Source organism: Oryzias melastigma, linkage group LG16, assembly GCF_002922805.2.
Source record: "Oryzias melastigma strain HK-1 linkage group LG16, ASM292280v2, whole genome shotgun sequence".
NCBI lineage: Eukaryota > Metazoa > Chordata > Actinopteri > Beloniformes > Adrianichthyidae > Oryzias > Oryzias melastigma.
This window is the reverse complement of record NC_050527.1, coordinates 24,907,064-24,928,290: the sequence shown is the minus strand read 5'-3', so window position 1 is coordinate 24,928,290 and position 21,227 is coordinate 24,907,064. Positions and strand designations below refer to the sequence as shown.

Below are 21,227 nucleotides of genomic sequence, written 5' to 3'. Positions count from 1 at the left end.
CCCAAAATCTTCAAGATAAACACTGTAAATATGGAAAAGCCCATCAATGCGAATCAAGACGTTGTTTTCGTGGTTTACCATCATTACTACATTTCCCATGATGCATTTCCAAAGCCTTATTCCAGTTCTCAAAAGGGTTTTCAGGTTAACAAAGAGTAGTATTTAAACCAAAAATGTTTTGGAACAAAGAATAAAACCAATTTAAGTATAATTCCGGAGGATAAACATGAATATGAAGAGGAAAATCTCTGTGGTAACTACAATTCCCATGATGCATCTGTAAAGCGAACCGGAAAACAGAAGCAGAAGACTCGAGTCAGCTGACTTTGCTCTATGTTATTGAGCAGCTCAGTTTCTTAAAGCTCCGTTTTTTCTTCAGTCAGATCATTTTTCTGGGTTTATTTCTCCCGTGAGAGGTCGGCCATGTTGCGACCCAAAGCGCTGACGCAGGTTCTGAGCCAGGCGAACACGAACGGCGTCCAGAGCACTCTGTGAGTCCCGCGAGCTAGCAGGCTAGCATCCAGCTAGCATTCGGCTAAAGGTTGCTTCAGGTCCCTGTTTGAACTCTTAAACGTCCTCCGAACCTACACGTTTATGTATAATTGCTGTAGCTATTTAATCATACTTTTGAAAATAATTATTTATTGCAATAAAATATGACTATCGATTTTTTTCAATATTTTGTTCCCTTTTTAGAGCAATTTTTTTAACAGGAAATTCAAGTAGTTGAATTATTTGTTTTCAAAATAAGAGTCATTTTTGTTAGTTTTTATTTCTGCTGAGAAAATCCATTTAGGGTAAAAAATGTGTTATTAATGGGTAAAAAAATATAAATATTGATTTACAAACAGCAATAGTTTAAAAATAACAATTTGTCGTGTTGTTATAGATCTGTTTAATGTAGATCTTCCCTCCTCAAGAGCCAATCAATCGATCCATTTTATGTGCTGGAGACCTACTGAGTTTAAAATATCATCCAATCTATGTGATGCTTCATCATCAGTTAAGGTTTCATCATTTTGTGTGTGAAATAAGCGCCCGTCTTTCCGTTTGACCAGCTTACTGAACAACGAAGGCTCCCTGCTGGCGTACTCCGGTTACGGCGACACAGACGCTCGAGTGACCGCTGCCATCGCCAGCAACATCTGGGCCGCCTACGACAAGAACGGCCACCAAGCCTTCAACGAGGACAAACTCAAGTTCATCCTGATGGACTGCATGGTGGGAACTTTCTCCTCTTTTTCCTTCAGGCGTTTAGTTTTATTTTTAAATGTCAGATTTTTAATGCTCTGAAGCATCATAAATACTCTTTACCAGGGAGGATCTGCAGCCTGAAGCTCTGAAGTCTTTTATTTCTCCGCTGTGGCTCTTTGGCTTTGAAGAGAAATGCTGATAATTTGGATGAATAATGTTTCTGAACTGCGTGAAGGTCTAACTTCTATAAATCTGTGCATGACAAACAAACGGCAAAGCAGTTTTCAGCTGCAAGAAATGAAACAGACTTTTTGGATTCATGAATTAAAGTTACAGCCTGTAAAGAAAAGTGAATTTGAAGCTTTGGACTCGACCAATCAAAAGGGTTTTTTCCCAGGAAGGAAGAGTGGCCATAACGCACGTCGCTAACCTGCTGCTGTGCATGTACGCCAAAGAGACGGTGGGCTTCGGGATGCTGAAAGCAAAGGTGAGGGCGCTGCTTCTTCACACCAGCTGTGGTTGTTCTGTTTGACACCAAGTCCTCAGTGAGTCCAGATTCCAAACCGCACTCGTTCAGTTCAGTCAAGTTCCTTTATGGGACTTTTATTTTGTCACCTGATTTGTTGGAAGGAGTCAGCAGTCATCCTCTCCATTCACCCTCGTTTTTTTCACAGAGTTTAGTGGAAATGAAGCATATTTGAGACGAAGGATGTCCCGATCAAATTCTTTTGGGCCTTTTGATTTTTGGTTAACTGCTGACACAGATTCCCAATCCGTTACTTTTGTAGCACATCTAAAAAAAAAACAAAAAACATATTGAACTAACAGATCCAGGTTATTCCCAACCTTCTTTTATTATTTAACATGTTAACAGAACACATCTATGAAGTTGGTTGTACAAACTAGGGCTGTGTGTCGATTAAAAAAAAAAAAGACTAATTAATCAGAAATATGGAAAAAAAATCAATCTTTTTTTTTTTTTTTTTTTTTAGTTACAGTATTTGCCAGCCAGTTATTATCTGCAAATAATCATAATATGAAATCACATGCAAAATTGTACATTTTTACAATATTTATTTTTAACCCTTTGGAATCCTTTCAGGGTCTAAAACTCAGTTTTTGTCTATATTTGAATTCTCTGTATTTTCAATTTGAAAGACGACCTGCTGCTCATTTCATATCATTTTAATCAGCACAACCTCTCCTATGTGACACGACCTTTATTTTGTCATTTTTCCATGTTATATTCACACACTAGACATAAAATTATGCAAAAACCAAAAATTCTATCTGGAAAAATTAGATTAATTTTGCTGTGGAAACCCCAAAAAGGTTTAACAAACTTTTTTACAACATAAAATGAAAGTTTTTGTTGTAATTTTATAAAAACAACAAGAATAAAATTTGCCAACAAACTAATCATCGTGTTTTTAAATGAAAATTAAAAAAAATCCAGAGTAAAGTCACACCAGGCAGCCCCAAAAAACGAGAATTTCTCACTTCTTTTTTGCTCATTTATTTTCTTTATTGAGTTTGTGAAAAAGAAATATAAAAAAAAAATTTGGGAGAAGTTTGATCAAGTTTGATCCAGCTGGATTTCAGGTGGAGTCTACACAGGTGCGTGTCTGTCCTCTCTGAACTGCTCACCTCCCGCGACATCAGTGGGTGATCCGCGGAGTTTTTTAATTTTTAGGCAACGCAGGTGCTTTTCATTGTGGAACATTCATGTCGGTCCCCATGTGGACATGAGTGAAACTCATTTTTGGATGAGTCTTGTCAAGCGTTTGAGCTCCACGTGTGACTGATCTAAACCGTCAGAACGGACAGCAGATCCACAGAAACTGAACATCGAGGAGAGCCGCTGCTGCCTCCCCACCTGAACCCACCTCTGTGACCGTGTGTGTCCTTGCAGGCGGAGGCGCTGGTGCAATACCTGGAGGAGCCGCTGACTCAGGTGGCAGCATCGTAGTGAAGGATGCTTGATGCCAGGCGTTTGTGGACTTGTGTAACATTCTGCTTTTCATCTCTGTGGGTGGGAGTCTCTCCGAAGTGTATGTGGTCGTCAGTGCTCCATTCTGCCCCCTGCTGCTCAGAGACAGATGTGGAAGAACTTTGGAAAAAGTTGCTTTTCTGCATTTACAAAAATCATGCTTTTATTTTGAAGGTTAATAAAAAATGTTGATGTAAAAGTTGTACGTTTCCTGTTATCTTTAAACCAGATTTGAAGAAGTTACCATAAAAAAACATGTGATTTAGCTCTTAAAGGTACAATTTATTATTTTTTTTTTCATTTTTCAGATGAGAAACGATAAATAAACATCTTTGTTTTGGTTCTTGATTCTGTGTTTTCACTTGAAACTCAGTGAAAACATGAAAAAGAAGAGAAGAAAAAAAGGCTCACAACTTCAAACTTTATCCTCACTTTTTTTTTATTAGATCTTTTTAACACCTCAGTCGTTCCTCCTCCCACTGCTTCAGGTCGGCGACGTTAACCTGCTGCTTTAAGGTTACTTAATCAAACTTGCAGCAGATGGGAGGAGTCAGCAAAACCAAAAAAATCCAGAGCAACCAGTGGTTTTACCAGCAGTTTCTTGGTATAAATAATGATTATAAAATCATTTACTTGTGTTAATTTTATTTTTTTCAGAAATTTTTAGACTATTTATGATGTTTTTTCAATTTATTATTGTTTTTATTTAAATAAAACAGCATAATTTTAGCAGATTGGTCAAAAAGTAATTTGTTTTAATGTTGATTACTCTCTCTTAAGTTCAGATAGAAAATCTAATTTGTAATTTTTCTCATGAATAGAAGATATTTTTAATTTATAATATTTATGTTTTATAATCACAGATTTCACATTGGGTTTTAATTATAATCTCAATTTTTAAGAAAAATCCGATTGGAAATGATGTTGGAAACTTTTCATTTAAAAAGTTTCTTCTTCAAAAAAACTACAACTGCACCACCTGCTGGCTGAAAACAGCATTACATTCCCTAAAACTGATAATTTTGAATTTTTGCTTTTACGACATAAAATACTGTCTGAAATCAGCTTTGATTCAATTGTTTTATTATACATTTTAGAAGCTGAAATATGTCAGCCTTCAGGTGGTTTCATGTATTTTTGCCCTTTTGTCTTTTTTTTGTTTGTTTTGAAATTGAGGTTTTAGAGGTGACACTTTGAAGCAGCCTTTTTATTCTTTAAAAACTTTTTTCTGAAGTTTTTTTCTTACAATTACAGGAGGCTTTTGTTTCAAATTGAGTATTTGACTTAATTTTTTAACTCGGTTCAATTTAAAATCAACTAAAGATAAAGTTTTTACACTATCTAACGAGTTTCATTTGTGGGTTTGCTTTTAGATTTATTTTAAAATCTGAGTTTTTTATATTAGAAACAGAAAAACTTGTCAAAGATGATAGACTTTTCAAAATAAAATACCTGTACAGTTTAAAAAGATACAAAAATAGCTCCAAACTTGACAAATTGGATAGAAAACATAATTTAATTTGATAATTTGAAGTATTTATTTTTGTTTTCAGTTTGCCATGAATATTTTAAGCCAATGTTCAGATTTAACTTTGTAAGTTTACTCGGTTAACGCCGGGTTTGTGATTCTGTTGGAGTCCAAATCTTGACTTGTTTGATTCATTTCAGGAAGCTAGTCTTCTCTGCTTCCTGTTTCCTTCATGCATCGCCCCCCCTCCAACAGGAGGCATGTGACCGCCCTCCTCAGCTGCCGCCCACCCCACCTGTCCAACCTGCCCGGCCAGGCCCCGCCTCCCTCCCCTCCCCTCCCCTCCCCTCCTGCAGCAGAGCAGCAGCCTGGATACACTCTGCATGTCCTGTTCAAACAAGCCGTCTGCGTCGGCTCAGGCAGGGGAGGGTCGCTGGGGGCCGACACCCATGAGGCCGAGCGGAGCGTTCCTCCTGTGAGGTGCAGCTTCACTCCGAGTCGACTCACATCCTGGTCAGGAGGACGAGGGGGGGCGGCAGCATGGGGTCAGACGAGGCGTACAACTTTGTCTTCAAGGGTGAGTACTGGTTCTTCATCTGCTGCTGTCACAGGTCTGATCTCCACCACTTCCTCCTACATTTGAACTTCCCAGTTTGGAGGAAGAGCGGCGGCTGTCGATGCTCGATCACCGCTGTAATCAAACACCGCCTGCAGCGCCTCTGCATGCCCCCCCCAAATAATGAGGCATTCTTCCCCTAAAGGGAGAAATGATCTGTTATCATTCCACAGATGAATGGAGGCAGGAAGAGCCAGAAGTTCCAGCATTTTCACCCAAAATTCTAAAGTTTAGAGGAAACGCTTCAGTCCGAGTTAGAAACCTGCTGTTGCCAACCTGCCCATGAGCAAACCTCCGAGCTGATTCAGAGCACACCGGCTAACCTGCACAAAGGCTCCGTGTAAGCTGGAAGTGGGCGGTGGAGGGTTGATGATCAGGGGTTGTTTTGATCTCCACCCATGTATTTTAATCAAATCACCTTCCACTAAAGCTCAGCAGCTAATCCACAGCTGTACGGCTCCGACCAGACGATCTTGACCCACAAACTGAACCGAAGCTGATCGTTTCATGTCTTTACTAAACAAACTGTAGCGATCACTGACTCACCGCTCAGTCAGAGCCAGCTCAGGACCTCACCCTCCCAACACAAGTTTGAGGAGCCAAAATCTCCTCAAGCTTCAGTGTAAATGACCAAATCCAACCCAAAGTAACAACACAAATAGAGCCAGAACAGCTGAAAGTCTCCATTCAAAAACGAGCGCCAAGGATTGATGCCTTTAAGGTATGAACATTTTGTTTTCAGATTTTGGTTTCTCTAAGTCAAACAAACACTACACTCACATCAGGTGTAACATTCTAAGATGTACATTTAGACAAAGTGTTCACATTGAACAAGTAGGGAGGGGCTTCTTCTTCTTCTTCTCTAATGTTTACTAGCGCATGTCTGCCGCCTACAGTTAGAAGAGGCTGTGTGCGGAAAGTGGAGCAAATCTTGTGAATTTTTCTCCAATCCGAAATAGGAATGACTTGGTGTCATGGAATTCCAATTATTAATTTCTCCTCCATGATCCATTATCAAACAGTTCGCATTTCTCGTGAGTTATGAGGGGCGTCATCTATAAGTCGCCACCAAATCTGAGTGCCTGATCTGTCAAAGTCTGACCTGCTTTAAGCTTCAACACGCGTTTCGTTTGTAGAGCCCATAAACAGTCGTATTGACGCGTGAACATCAGAGTTTTGAACATGGAAGCCCAAAACTCGACCTAACTTGAATAACTAGAACTACAGAAAAAAAACTCAAGAATGGTTATTCTGACCAACACAATGACTGAGTATTAGCTCTCTATTTCTCTGGAAGTCTTGGATATTTTTTTTTTTGGGAGCCAGGAGGCACTTCCTCTTTGGAACATTGAGGGGGAGGAGTCACTCGGTCCAGTTCTCATATACAGAGTTGACACAAAGTACATTTAAAACTGTTCTCTATCCACCAATCAGCTTCCACGCCCGCATAGCCGATCAGATCAATAAATCTGATTAAGCAGACAAAAGATACGAGTCTGAGGATTTCTAGACTAAAGTTTATCGACCAAAACAATAGTCATATATGTATGTTAAAATGATCAAAAGGTAGTTTTTAAAAGTTTCCTACTATGACAACACTAATCAACCGATAACGTTTTTTAGGTGTTCAGGGTTTCACTCTCTCACTTGCTTGTATATAAATAAAATATCCTAATAATCTCACGGAGACAACGTTGACTCATCAATACAGTTCTGGGAATCTGAGCTACAATAACACATTTTTCCTGAGAAACACTCTGAACACAAAAGCCTTCAGACAACAAAAACTCACAATCATATCATATATTTACACAGCTGAATCCACACTAATAACTACATTTAGTGGACTTGTACTTGGCGCCTCACGACATACTTTACCTTTAACCTCAAGTTGTTAATTCCTTTTAGTGCAATAGAAAATAATATTTTCCTCTAATTTTCTACTTCAAAATTGGTGCAATAATTGTTAAAAAAAAAAGAAAACAACCTGGAAGTACCACCCCCTGCAGTTCCTCACATGACCACTGGGGTGTGGTCTCAAAATAAGCAACTTTCCATTCATTTCCATGTTAAAACAAGAACAGCCTGGTTTCTAAAAAACGTTTTTATTTCCTCGTATGCCCAGAATTGTATTTAGAATAATCTGTTTATCGTACTGGAACTAGAATGTCTGCATTATCAGTAAGGTTTGTTCTGATTGGTTGATTGATGGATGGAGTCGATGAAACTTTCTTTTCTTTCTCACAATCGTTTTAGGAATGTTGTTGAGTCGGGTGGAGCAGCTTCAATGTTGCCATGGTAACGCCAGAGATTATCAGTCCAGTTAAACCGTGTCTGTGGTTCTAGACGAAACACTTGGAGAACACGAGAAGAACGAAAGTTTGAGAGGAGACATCAGAGGTGCCTTCAAGCCTCGATGGAGTCCAATAATGGGCTGTGTTCACTGTAAGACAAAAGCCTTCTATCTCGACATTTGCATAGTTTGAGTAAACACCACTGCATCATCCACACATAGTTAAATATTTTCAACTTAGGTCAACCTAAAAGGTAGGATTGTTTCAGCGCGTTAACCATTGAAGGTTTTTTTGTCAGGCGCTCCGGTTAAGAGTAACAGTTTGTTCCACCGACTTTTGAGCGACAGTGAACGCAACTTTAGTTTAGCATCAAATAAATCTACGTTTTTTTTGTCAGTTTTGAATTTGAATTCAACAAATGATTGAAAAAACAAATTTAAGTGTCACTAATGATGGACTGAATCAGTTCTTAGATGATTTGTCTTTGTTTTAAGTCATATCTTATTTGTTGATTCCTCTAAAATCTCGTAAAAGTTTGAATTTTCACCACCTGGTGGTGAATATTCTGGCTGATAAAGATTCAGTAAAAGTTTGAGTCCACTTTTAACTTTTAAAGACTTTTGTGACAGATGTGACATTTGAGTGTTGTTTGACACAAACACTCCAGCCTTTGTCTCTGAAGAGGTCTTCCTGCTGCCGTGAGCACACGGGTTTTATGCTCGGAAACGTCTGGATGCAAAGCAGTACGCTGCACCAACTCCTCCCTGAGGAAAGCTTCTGTTTGCAAATCCATGTGATGTTTTGGGGAAAGTTTTGAACGCTGCTGCTCTGATCAGTTTGCATTTTTTCTAAGAAAAGAGAAAGTCAGTTTTTGTGTTTTCTCTGCGTTAATGGAAGGAAACAAAACCTGTGATCCATGAGGACCAACTGCATCTTCGTCCTCATCATTAGCTGTCTCTAGATCTGGATTTTCAGCTTCATCCTTAATGCTATGTTCACACCGAGGATCTGACGCTCGTTTAAGAAGTCTCTAAACACACTATCCTGAGCCCGCGTTGAGGCCATGGTGTTCACACTGGACAAGCAGGGAGGGGCTTCTTCTTCGTTTTCTATTGTTTGCCACCTGCAGTTGGAAAAGGTGCAAAATATTGAAGTGATGCAGATCTTGAAAATCTTACAAATCGTCCTCCAAGCTTTTTTTTTTTCAGCTCTATTCCGATATGTGAAAGACTCGGTATCATGTAATTCCCACCGGGCACAAACTGCAATTACAAATTCCTCTTTCATCATGAATTTTTAAAAGGTTGGCTCTTCCATAAATTAAAAGGGATGCCATCCATACGTCACTACCAAATCTGGGTCCCTGATTGGTCACATGCTGCGTTGCGGCAATTCGGTGTGAGAGAGTGATAGAGACCACCTTAAGGGACGTGATAAATATGGAACGTACCATTGTTGTGAAGCATTCATGAGGCTAATTTAACCCTTTAACACTGAGGAAATTTCACACAAAATAACTCACGTTCTTCGAACTACACAATTAATGCAATTCCAGTGGATTCTTAAGTTGAGAAAAGGGAATTTCAGTGCAAATAATTCAAATTTCAACATGTTCAATGGATTTGTTTTGACAGTAGAGCACAAATAATGTCTTAAAAAATGTGCAAACATGAGTTTTAAACGCATTTCCATAACGTTTCATTGGAAATAGTCGCTTAAATGCAGGTTTCCGATGGCGGTGGGATTGTAGCTTCAGCGCTAGCCTTCAATTATCGCAGATCCAGTGTTTATGGTCTTTTATTTGGTGTAACTTTTCAACCACTAACACGATCAACATAATTCCAGTGGATTCTGAAGGAGAAAAGCGGCTCTCGCCGCTTTTCTCCTTCAGAATCCACTGGAATTATGTTGATCGTGTTAACTGTTGAGAAATTACAGTATGTCCAAGATTTTGTGTGACGACCTCTCCTAAAAGCTCCCGTTGAACATAAATTGAGTGATGGAGCCGCAGATGAAGACAGCTGTCTAATGCAGGCTCGTAGCTAAATACTTGAGGGCATCAATGGAATCCATTTGTCAATATTTGTTTTATTGTTTTCGGCTTGTTAACGGAGAAGCGATTAGTTGTTTTGCAGATAATCTTATACTGACAAAGAGGGGGTCCAAACTCTCATTGAGCCACCCATTTTTGCCCCACTTTAAAATCAAAAATAAATAATAAATGTTTGTTGCACCCCTGACTCCTGTTCCACCTGCAGGATGGCCGATTCTTCCAGAGATCTCATTTCCCTCCAAACTTGTTGGTTTGGGCGAACTGCGTCCCTGCGGGGGAGTATTTTGAGTTTGAACCAGCAGCAGGTGCACGTTCATCTCTGAAGGTCACAGAAACTCACTGCAAACTCGTCAAGTTCATCCAAGATTCCCTCAGGTTCTGCAAAGCTGACGTTTCAGGCAACCCGCTCTGCATCTCCATGGCAACAAGCGAGGATTTGTTTGCTCAAGAAGTTACTCAGTAGTTGGAGAGAAACTCGGATGGTGGAAATAAAGCAGCAGTCGGAGACGGCGGAGTGAACAGTAACCCGAAAGCAAGCAGACACAGATCAGGCTGTAAAATATTCCTCAGGTTGGACTTGAGGAGTTTACAGCGATCAGGAAAAGATGCACATTGAGTGAGATCATTTAATGGGTGACGTATTTACTGAAAGAACGAACAAAATGTTTCAAATCCAAGTGCAAAGAAAGAAACGCTACAGAATGAAGACAAAAATTGACATATTTTCTTAAAAAAAAAACAATAAAAAATCGCCATTGGGGTAAGAAAGATGGTCTTTCTACGAATTCTTATTTTAAGAAAGAAAACGACATGATTTCTTAAAATAAGATAATTTTGTTATTAAAAAGTTTTCTTAAAAATATTTTTCTTGCAAAACATTTTTTCTTGAAATAAGAGTAATTTTTCTTTCTTAAAATTCAGTTTTTGCAGTGCAGAAAGTTAAGACCTGCTGCACAGACTGAACTGAACAGCACCAGCAGAACCGGGTCAGCAAATTCTGAGATTCTTATAGTATAAAACTACACAAAACAAACAAAGAAAGCTTTTGATTAAATACATTTCCTCTTTTATTAGAACAAAACTACATTGTTTTTCTAAAGGGGTTTCTGTTTGTTAGATCTCAAAATAGACGCTGATCTCATATTTGGGCTAAAAACAAAAACCTGACCGAGCCGGACGACTCAAACGAACTGCAAACAGCTGCTCCGAACAAACGTAAACACAACCTGCTAACCCGGATCCTGCAGGTCAGCCTGAATGACAAAGAACCACTTCAGTGCAGGAGGAAAGGGAAGCTTTCAGACGGGGGGCGGAGCTTATCTTATTCACTAATATCCTCACTCCTGATGAGGCAGAGAGGACCAGAACTGTCTCTATGCAAAAAACTTGTCAATTTACCCATTTAGTCAATTTAAATATTTTTTTTGTCTCATTCTATTCAAAACTGGGGTTTGCAGGACCTTCGTTTTCCCTGCTGTTAGCATGAAATCATTGCAGTCAAGTGAATCCAAATCAGCAAAAATACACACAGTTTCCTGCTCATGACTATGTTTTCATGTAACGTCCTTAAACAAATGTACTGCACATGAAAACTGGGAAGTATCATTCGCAAAGAAGAAGCTACTAAAGAAAAAAAATCACCAAAAAAGGAAATACAGTGACAAACAGTCCAGAAAGGTGTGTTAGGGTTCTCCATGCTGTTCCGGTTTGTACATTTATCACACGGGAGAAAAACATTTGTAACTTTTTAAACTTTAAGTATTTGATGACAGTTTCATTCGTTGAAATGCATTTCCGTTTTTACTGGAAAGTTGCCCCCTCTGGTTCACAGATCCATCTGTGGATTCTGAGGGTTTGTGTCCACAGGGTGGAGACAGACAGAACCAGAGCGGAGCGGCTTAGAGAGTTGATGCTTCCCACTCTTCCAGTTCAGTGTTGAAACGATTCTAATGAGAGAAGAAAGCAAACACTTGTGTTTCCTAGAATCTGTGATCACACCCAGAACTCACATGTCAGGACTTTTGGGATGTCATAAGAGCGATTCATGTCTCAACACTGAGCTGAGCTGTTCTCCTGCGGTCGGGCTCTTTCCACAGTTTCCTATCAGTGCCGGGTAAAGCCAAGCCTTGTTTTGCTTGTGTCAGACTCCTGGAGCTCAAACCCAAACAGTGACACGCTCAGAGGGGGGTGTCTGCCGTCTGTTTACCCAGCAGGAAGCCTCCACTGTGCAGGATAACACCAGGCCAAACTCGTTCCACCTGATCTGGACTCACCTGACGCTCATCCTGCCTTTCTTAGATGTGGAGCGTTCCTTCCATCAGGGGACATTTCTGAAACTGCTGATGGGTTTCAACCATTAGCTCATTTCTTATGAGGGTGTTAGGTAAAGGTGTGATCATCTTTGACAGACACACCTTCCATCAAAGAAGGGATGAAGTGGACGCAACGGGCTTTGCTGTGTTTGCTGAGTTTTGTAACGATTGACGCTAAAGCCTGAACATGTCTGTGTGTTTCAGTGGTTCTTATAGGAGAATCTGGGGTCGGAAAAAGCAACCTGCTTTCCCGCTTCACCAAAAACGAGTTTAGCCACGACAGCCGCACCACCATCGGGGTGGAGTTCAGCACAAGGACAGTGCAGCTCAACAGCTTCACCATCAAGGCCCAGATCTGGGACACGGCCGGGCTGGAGCGGTACCGGGCCATCACCTCTGCGTGAGTACCTGAGACATCACTGTACTACTGATGGTAGAGAACTGTTTACATCAAGGCGGCTGGTTGAATGTAGAGGTGGACAAGGCCAAACAAACAGAGGAAACGTAATCTTTTGAGTGTTAAAACAAAAGTTACAAATCTGCAAACTACAGAGCAGGACCGGCAGACAAAACACCTCCCACGAAAAAGCTGCCGTGAGCCTCGAGCAAAGGCCTGGCAGCGTCTGAAAGCTGAGAGTCTGCAGGTTCCAGAACTGTGAGGATGACCGTCCTGTGCTGCAGCCTCTGCAAGCTAACAGCCAGAAGACCATCAGGAACCAGGATCCCAAACACACTTCACTTATGGGTCAAGGAGTACCTTTCTTCAAAGTGCCACTCCAATCATCTCTTGATCTATTTTAAAATCGTTCTCAGTGGTCTTTTAATTATGACTGTGACATTTTTAGCCAAAATTTAAAAAAAAATCTGTCTTTTTTTCGACATAGTTTCTGCAGAGCAGCAGGAGTTCATTAGAAATTCACCTCTGAGATACAGGCGGGACTTGGCATGGAGCAAGCCCTTCCCCCCTTCCACTTCGAGTTGCTGAGAGCTCTCTGTTTACATGCTAGCTTACAGCTACTCACACCCCGAACCTAACATTACCTTTCAAAATGGTGAGCAGTATTGGATCCACCCAGCTGTACAGTTTTGACCCAGATCCTAGGTTGTACAAGGAAAACAAAGACGTTCATGGATCTATTTGTCTGCAAGTGGATGCATCAGAACGGAGTTGAGCAGAAAGCTTGCTTATTTTCTGCATGACATGTATGATCTTTGTCAAACAGTATTTTTTGTCTGCTTCTGACTAAAAATTATTTGAATAATTTATATATATATATATATATATATATATATATCCTCTATCCTCAGAAAGATAACACAAAAACATGTTAAAACACTGTTTTCAGCAGAGTGGGACTTCAAAAAAAAAATTTAAATACACTTTAAGATGCTTATTTACATCAGATTTAGGAAACTCTGCAGTTCTACTTTCTCTGAGGATTTTCAAGAAACGTCCTTCTTCCAGTTTGACTTGACAAGTTTTAAAAACATTGTTCGCTGCTGATAACTCACAAGTGTTCCACATGGATACATTTCTAAATAGAAGTGGGTGTCATCCGCAAACCAGTAAAGTAGATGTTAGCCCTTTAACACCAGAGCTTTAACTGCAGTGTTTACATTATTTTTCAACCATTTACACAATTAACATATTTTCACAGGATTCTGAAGTGGATTAAAGGAGCTTCGTGTCGCGTTGATCTAGTAAATGGTCGAAGAGTTACAGTATGTTGAAGTGTTATTTATGCGTCGCCGGCGACATCTCTGGTGTTAAATGGTTCAATTTGTGGAAGATATTTGCAAAAGGAAGCAAACCGATGAGCAGGGAGCCCAGGACAGAGCCCTGGGGCACACCTCAGGTTATTGGGAAAGAGAGGGCTCAGAAAGAGCTCCGGTGAATGAATTAAGTGGTTGGTATAAGCTGTGGATCTGGTCAGGATGAAATCTGAGACTTTTGCAAATTCATCCAAGAAGTCCGAGTGAAAAGCGTACATATACTTTTATTTATATATATATATATATAATGCTTAAAAGTTCATATTATTATGCATTTTTTTCCTAAATAAAATAGAGACCATACAGATACCCTTGTGTATCCACATCTTTTAATTTTAAAATAATAAAATAGAGAATTAAAGATAAAAACATCACTTCCACAACAGTGTCAAGCAACACTGAAGAACACAACTTTTTTTCAGCACTAGTTCTTTCCCACAGAAACACACAAAGCTGTCTGTCTTCTCCATGAGGACTGTCTTTAGACAAGGACCTCCATTCAAACTCTTTTTTAATTAAACTAGAGGATTAACAGAAAAAAAACACGTTTTTTAAACAGCAGAGATGTGTCAGTTTTGCACGAGGACACGGAAGAATTATTGGATATCCCACACCGGATTAGCTCTGCTCTTGTCTGCCTGGATTTTTCAGTAATTATCCCCCAATTTATTTCAGAATGCAAATTCTGGTTCAGGAGGAATTTACAGTTCATTCTGTAATAAGCAGCTAAAACCTATTATAGTAGGATTAATGAAGAAGAAGAGGAAAAATGTCACTGAAAAGAAAGAATTAATTAGTTGAAAAGTCATTAATTAATTTTTAGTTAACCAATAACCCCTCCCTCTCCAATAAAAAAAACCCCTACTTATATCAGTTTATTTAGCAGATGATCATAGAGCGTTACTGCTTTTTAGACATAAATTGTCAAACGGAGAAGTATTATTTTACATCTGAACTCTTTTTTCATATTTAGTGTGCTGGTTCACATTTTAATAAAATGCTGCAGTGATTTCCACTTGCATTGTGGTTCTCCTAAACTCTCCTGATGTCATCTCTGTTTCTATCTGCTCCTTCGATTTTGTTTTTTCCAAGCCAAAGGCTTGGAAGTCTTGGCTTCAATCTACAAACTGGCTCCATCTTAACATGAGCACAACTGCGTTGATTCCAAGTAAAGTTATGATTCTGCATCATCATTTGAAATTTAAGGGAATTTAATGAAGCAGCAAGTTCATAAATTATTTTACTTCAATAATTAAATTTAATCTTTTTAAGGTCGAGTAATTAAAAAACAGAGATTTCAGTGCACGCTGATTTGAATTGGAAAATTTCTAAACAACAGAATTGCTTCACTGCTGACTGGTAGGAGGGTCAAAGAAGGTCATCTTTCCAAATCTTTCAGTGTCTGAAGTTCCTTTGAGCAAGGAGGGGCCCATTGCTCCATAGGTGTGTCACACTCATGTTGTGTTGCACTCCTGCAGATGGTGGACTGTGGTATCTGGCACAAACCTGCTGGAAAGATGTTTTTTAAGTCATGTGATCTGGAAGGTGCAGCCTTTGGGTTTGTTAGTCCGACACGGATGCTACACTGAATTGAGAAATTTCAGAATTGGGAGGCCAAGTCAACACCTTTTTGACCTTTAGCCATTCTTGCTTTCTGGCAGGAGGCTTTGTCGTTCTTTCATTGCACAAAATAATCAAGGTGGTCTATAACAACGTCTAGGTTAATTAATTAACCTAATGTCTCCAAGCAGAAGTATCACATTACCTCCCCTAGCTTACCTCCATCCCATCAAGCTTTTTGGACCCACTTTTCCTGTAATCACGGTTACATCCAGATGATCTTAAACTTTCCTAGTTGTCTGACTTTTAAAACATAAACCTTGAGGGCAAAATATTGATTTGTTGTTCAATAATTCCCATCCACAAACAGGTTTTTGATGAAAACGTCATCTGTGCCCTTTACTTTAGCTCTCAGTGCTCCTCATCATATGCCCATCAAGTGTTTGATGCTCCTTTTTTTCAGGATTTCCACCTTTTGGATTTTTTCAGTTATCTTTGTTGTTTTACAGTGAAGCTAACTTGGAGGTGTTGTACTCCTCACAGGTACTACAGAGGCGCCGTTGGGGCTCTTCTGGTGTACGACATCACCAAACACCTGACGTACGAGAGCGTGGAGCGGTGGCTGAAGGAGCTGTTTGACCACGCCGACCCCCACATCGTGGTAATGCTGGTGGGCAACAAGACTGACCTGGAGTCAGAGAGATCTGTGCCCTCTCAGGAGGCCAAAGACTTTGCAGGTATAAATGAGTGCAGGTGTGGAGCCCATAGCATTGCCTCTCAAGCTGCAATAACAGACTTACCTTCCTGGTTTCAGATAAGAAAGGCCTGATGTTTCTGGAGACGTCCGCTTTGGAATCCACAAATGTAGAAGCAGCGTTTAACAGCGTCTTAGCAGGTGATTTTCTGCTTTGCATTATTCTTTAGAACTTTCTCACACATCATTTAAGCTTTCCAGTCGAACGTGGTTACTTAAGTGCACTTACCTGCCGATCTGAGTAAGTCTTGCATGGTTAAACTCGGGTATGGGCAACTCCAGTTCTCAAGGACTACTTTCCTACTTGTTTCTTGATATCCTTACCTTCACCACTTGTGCTTTTGCCTCGGTCACAACTGCCCTTATGAGTGGATATGGACTGTCTGCAGGCGAAAAATGGGCAAACCTGCATGAGGCAGCTGTCCCACACAAAATTTTAGGATCATAGACGGCTCTGTGAGCCCGTAGAGAAAAAATGCTCTTGTATATTTTTTCTACGGCATGCTGTAGGAGACGGGTTGTAATGAACAGTTATCCAACACATAGGGGCAAGTAAGGGTAAGTAGATGAGATGCAGGTGTGCTGTACAGACTTTTCATTTTTTCAATACCCCTGAACACTTCACACTGAGCAAGGAGCCCATTAGTGCTGCTCAAGTGATAAGTAAACACCCTGACTGTTAGAAATTAGTCATATTGTAGTTTGTGTGGACATGCTATAGGTGTTCTATGGGCACTTACGTATCACCTGCACACCCCGTGTTTACAGCATTTGTAGACAGTCAGTAAGGAGCCAATACTCGCTCCTTCACTATGCAACATCACTTCACGAATGAATGTAACTTCCATTATCCCTACAAATACTTCATGAGACACTTACTACATGGATAACAAAGTGTTACATTTTCATGATGTCCCTTAAGGTGCTCGCATAAGCTGAAAGAGAACTTGAGGGGTAAGACACTCCTTTTAAGATGTGGCCACTCCTCTCTGTAGTTCTCCATGGGCCCAGACAACCCAAAAACCTGCAGCACTCGTATGGGTCAACCCCCGTAATGGTGTATTGGTGAGGCATTACCTGGATCAGGTGTGTCAAGCTAATTAGAAGCTGCGAGAGAAGCAGGATAGTGACCCTTGAGGACTAGACTTATCTATTCCCATTCACTGCGTCTCAAATAAATGGAGAAGCTTTATGTCAATCTTTAGTTAACTTTTTTCATCCCTATAATCTACTTTGTGTGTTTCATTTTGGTCAAAGAAGTGACTTATTGATTACCAATTCAACAGAGATTCACAGAAAGGTGAGCAGCAAAGAGGTGATGCGAGGCCCCATCAGCGCTGTATCACTCAACAGCTCCCGATCGGAGAGCACGGAGGAAAACAGACCCTGCTGCAGGAACATCTGACCATGATGCCCCTCTACCTGTCGAGGAGCAGCCTTGGATGCAGAAATGAATGTTTTTTTAGGGACTGCTTCCTGAGCGACAAGCTGCTGGTACGGCACAGTGACAGCTGAAATGTGAGTGGATGACAACTCTCAGGAAAAACAACCTATGCAAAAAAGTGATGTGATTTCTCATCAAATCTGCAGCTTGTTGACATTACATGCACTGAGTGAGGATAAGACAGATTTTACTTCTTTTGAGGAATAAAGATATAATGAAAATGAAACAGTGTTGCTCATTTTTTGTTTGACATGTGGGTATTATTATTTTTTTTTACTGTTGGTAAAAAGAAAAGTTATATGAACATTTTGGTAAGCAAATTAAATAATTTTCTTTGCTTCTGAAAATATTCAAGCCGCTTTGTCTAAAACTGTGTAAAACAGTAACGTTCTGGAATAATTAAGACATTTGGAGGAGAGATGTGGTGAAAGTTCAGAGGAGGAACAGGAGTCCTTAGCAGAAGAACAGGGCGGCACAACCTGCTCAACCATGATATCTGCTTTTCCTCTGACTGGGCTCAGATAATGAGTTGGCCCAATTAAAGTTGGCCCACACCAGAACAATGATGATGATGACTCTGCTTTAGAGGGGCAGCGTGGCATTTCAAGAGCAGGCAGTGTTGAAGTAAATTCAGTGTCAGTTCCTAAAGGACCTGTCATTTTTGGGGGTCGGATGGAGTTTGGATGACAGAAACAGGATGGGGTGAAAATAACAGCCCTTCATTAGACACAGGACTTCTGCTGTTATGATCTTTTGAAGCTTAATTCCATAAATGCTTAGACTCCCTGACAATGGCGCCTTCCTAAAACTGGGTGTAGATGACTTATGTTTTTACAGGTTGATGCATCCTGATCATAAATGAGGTTTTTAAAGCTTTGAAGGTATAAATTTGACATAAAAATTAAGTGAAACTTTACAATTTTTTCATTTAGATGCAACAAAATTACTGAATCAACCTAAGAAAATCTGCAACAACACAAAAGGCAGAAGCAATCTGTGAAAAGAAAATGCTCCTGTTTTTGTTTGAATAGGAAAGGAAGTAGAAACTAGATGTTACTAATTATTCATCAATAGGTTTAAATAAAGGAAGAAATGTTACAACCCATCAAGCACAGACAACTTATGAGGCAATTTAACAATCAGAGTGGTAGTTCAAAGACTCCAACCTCAACCTTCCATCAGCCTCCTGTGGAGCATAAGCACTAAGAGCTCCTGATGAATATATTGTTTGACATCACAATGAAAAGTGCAGTTTAATACTCTTTGGCCATCTTTAGCTCATTATAACTGCTTCTCCACTGTATTGGGTCCATTGCAACTGTAATATTTATTGCATGTCTTAGGCTAATAAATACATGTACTAATTTTCCTGCCATTCTGTCAAACTAAGTATTGCAACTTTCCTTAGCAACCAAAGTTTTCCCCTGATCCGCCCACAGTGTCCCCATTGTTGCATCAAATGAAATGTTAGTTTGAGACAGACTCTCTTCTTTGGAAATTTTCTGCAGATTATTCTGCAAATCAGATGGGATACATGTTTTAACCCGAGAATCCAGATTATGCAATGATGCTGACATTTAGTGTGAGTGGAATTGATGGGTTTGTAAGCATGTTAAGTGATTTATTAGTAGATCATGAAGAATGATAACCATAATCCTAATAGTCCAAAATGGCTTGGACTCATTTGTAAGTGTTTGAGCCACCAATACATGCACCCCAGCTAAGCAGAAAACTAGGAAGTGAACTAAAAAGCATTCAATGCAGTTTGTAAACTTCCCAGACAGTGACACGGGGGTTTTAAGGTCATATGATTGCAAAAGAATAGACTGTTTGCTGCTAGTTTGTCAACTGTGTCTAATTGTTGGAGATCTGGTGGTAAACATTCAAAATGATCATGTTTCTTCACTTTAATGTCCATAACGACCTGCCAATCGTTTCAAAAGTAAAGTCTTTTCACTTGCAGGTTCTGCTGAGAGGTTTCTCTAATGGATGTCACTCATTGTCAGCTGCTTGAAGACATTTCACATTATTGCATTTACCATGCGTTTAAGCATGAACTTCTCAAGATAGAAGGAGAAAAAAAAGGAACAACATGAACAATGACACTGCAAGCCTCAGTTAGCATGTTAGATGCTGTTTTATTTTTACAAGTAACTGAAAAACACAGCAAAAGTTTGCTTTGCTTGAAGGGTTACACAACCCTACCCAACCCTGCTCCTGGTTCATTTCCAGCTTCCTTGTTCCAGTTGCTCTTGGATCAGGTGTGTTTAGTCAATCAGAACCTGGAATCAGGTAAGGGCAGCTGGAAAAAGAACAGGCTGAAGACTCACAAGAACTTTGATTTGGACTGCTTTGTACTTTTCAAACAAAGTCTCTATCATGTTCTCTACAAGAACGAGACACGAGGTTTTGGTCAGAAAGTTGGATTTGAACAAATTGAGACACTTGGAGATGTTTTAGGTCGATGCCAAGTTTGATTAAAGCCAAACTTGAAAGACCTCAGAGATTATAACATGATAATTTTTGGAAAGTAAAGCATCTGGTCACTAAGCTGTCAATGTTGTTAGGGGATTAATGGTTTCAGGCATTTTTTTCTTCTTCATTTAGATAAGAAAAATCTTCTGTTCAAAATTATTGTTAAAACAAATGTAAAGGCAGCTGACACTTTTTGTTGGCGTGACATTGACTAAGGGTGAATCTGAATTCTTCCCCTACCTCTAGGACTTCTCCCTACCCCTACATTTAGCCCTCCAGAGTTGTGGAAAAGTAGTGTCCTCGAATTTGGACGGCATTAACCCTAGATGACATCATTATTATTTGCCGGTCACCTATGTCAGCAAGGAGCTGAATACATAATAATATCAGTTTTATGACTTGAAAAAGTCATACTATAACAAAAAGTCATTACTTACATTTAAATATAAACTTCTGTGCTTCAGAGCACACCCGCTAGAAGAAATTTATTTCTCCTCTGCGGCACACCGTAAGGCGCCTCACCATACACCATAGGGATATAGAACTCGAAGTCCCAATTTCGGATATCTGTATCACTTCAAATACAATAAGGGCGGGGGAGGAATTCAAATTTGGCCAACATCTGCCAATAGATTTACAGATAATTAGAAGCGGCTTTGGATAACGAGTTCACTAATTTCAAAACCTGGAGACTCAAAATTGCTGAAATACACTTTTTTTTTTAAAGTTCCTATTGCAAAATGTTATATAACCACCACTGACTGCATATGAGGATTGAGTGACATGGTCCCAACATGGTGGTGTCTATATTGCCAAAAAAAAAAAATGGAGACCAAATTTACTTCATTTCCTGGGAGATGCAAGCCATTGGGTGATATCACACTCACACAGTCCAGTTCTTATATACAGTCAATGGTGACTTTGAGAAATTCAAACTAAGGCTTAAATTTGGCACACATTATTTATACAACAATGTTAAGATCTCATTTAAGATTTCCTCTGATTTAGAGACTAATTTTTTTTAGTTTATTCAAACATGTTGATTTATACATAGTTATATGCTACAGTCAAGTCTGTATTAACTCAACTGACTCAATACTATATCTTACATCCATATTTGAAAGGTGGTTGGCAGAGTGTGCTTATTAAAGTCAGCCCCATACTTCATTATAAATTGGCCATTACATTACTGGGAACTTTTAATAATAATAATAATAATAAGTTAAATGTAATAACAATATTCTCTATCAACAGAATGTACAACATATATAGAATAATAACCATATATTTATAT

At 39.5% G+C, this 21,227-nt stretch overlaps 2 protein-coding genes across 4 annotated transcripts; both read left to right on the top strand.

The window, feature by feature from the left end:
- The first annotated feature begins 268 nt into the window (after positions 1–268).
- Positions 269–3,387, top strand: lamtor2 (late endosomal/lysosomal adaptor, MAPK and MTOR activator 2). The gene is made up of 4 exons (XM_024258645.2): positions 269–491; positions 1,059–1,221; positions 1,592–1,681; positions 3,107–3,387. The coding sequence occupies exons 1-4, from the start codon at positions 424–426 to the stop codon at positions 3,161–3,163; spliced, it is 378 nt and encodes a 125-aa protein (XP_024114413.1). The 5' UTR covers positions 269–423; the 3' UTR covers positions 3,164–3,387.
- Positions 3,388–4,995: 1,608 nt separating this feature from the next.
- On the top strand, positions 4,996–17,684 carry rab25b (RAB25, member RAS oncogene family b). 3 transcript variants are annotated; one of them, XM_024258515.2, is made up of 5 exons: positions 4,996–5,229; positions 12,132–12,327; positions 15,804–15,997; positions 16,075–16,155; positions 17,301–17,684. In XM_024258515.2, the coding sequence occupies exons 1-5, from the start codon at positions 5,193–5,195 to the stop codon at positions 17,417–17,419; spliced, it is 627 nt and encodes a 208-aa protein (XP_024114283.1). In that variant the 5' UTR covers positions 4,996–5,192; the 3' UTR covers positions 17,420–17,684. The 3 variants fall into 3 exon arrangements, with proteins under 3 accessions (XP_024114283.1, XP_024114284.1, XP_024114285.1); XM_024258516.2 differs by lacking the exon at positions 4,996–5,229 and adding an exon at positions 7,563–7,713; XM_024258517.2 differs by lacking the exon at positions 4,996–5,229 and adding an exon at positions 9,846–10,231.
- Positions 17,685–21,227: the final 3,543 nt, after the last annotated feature.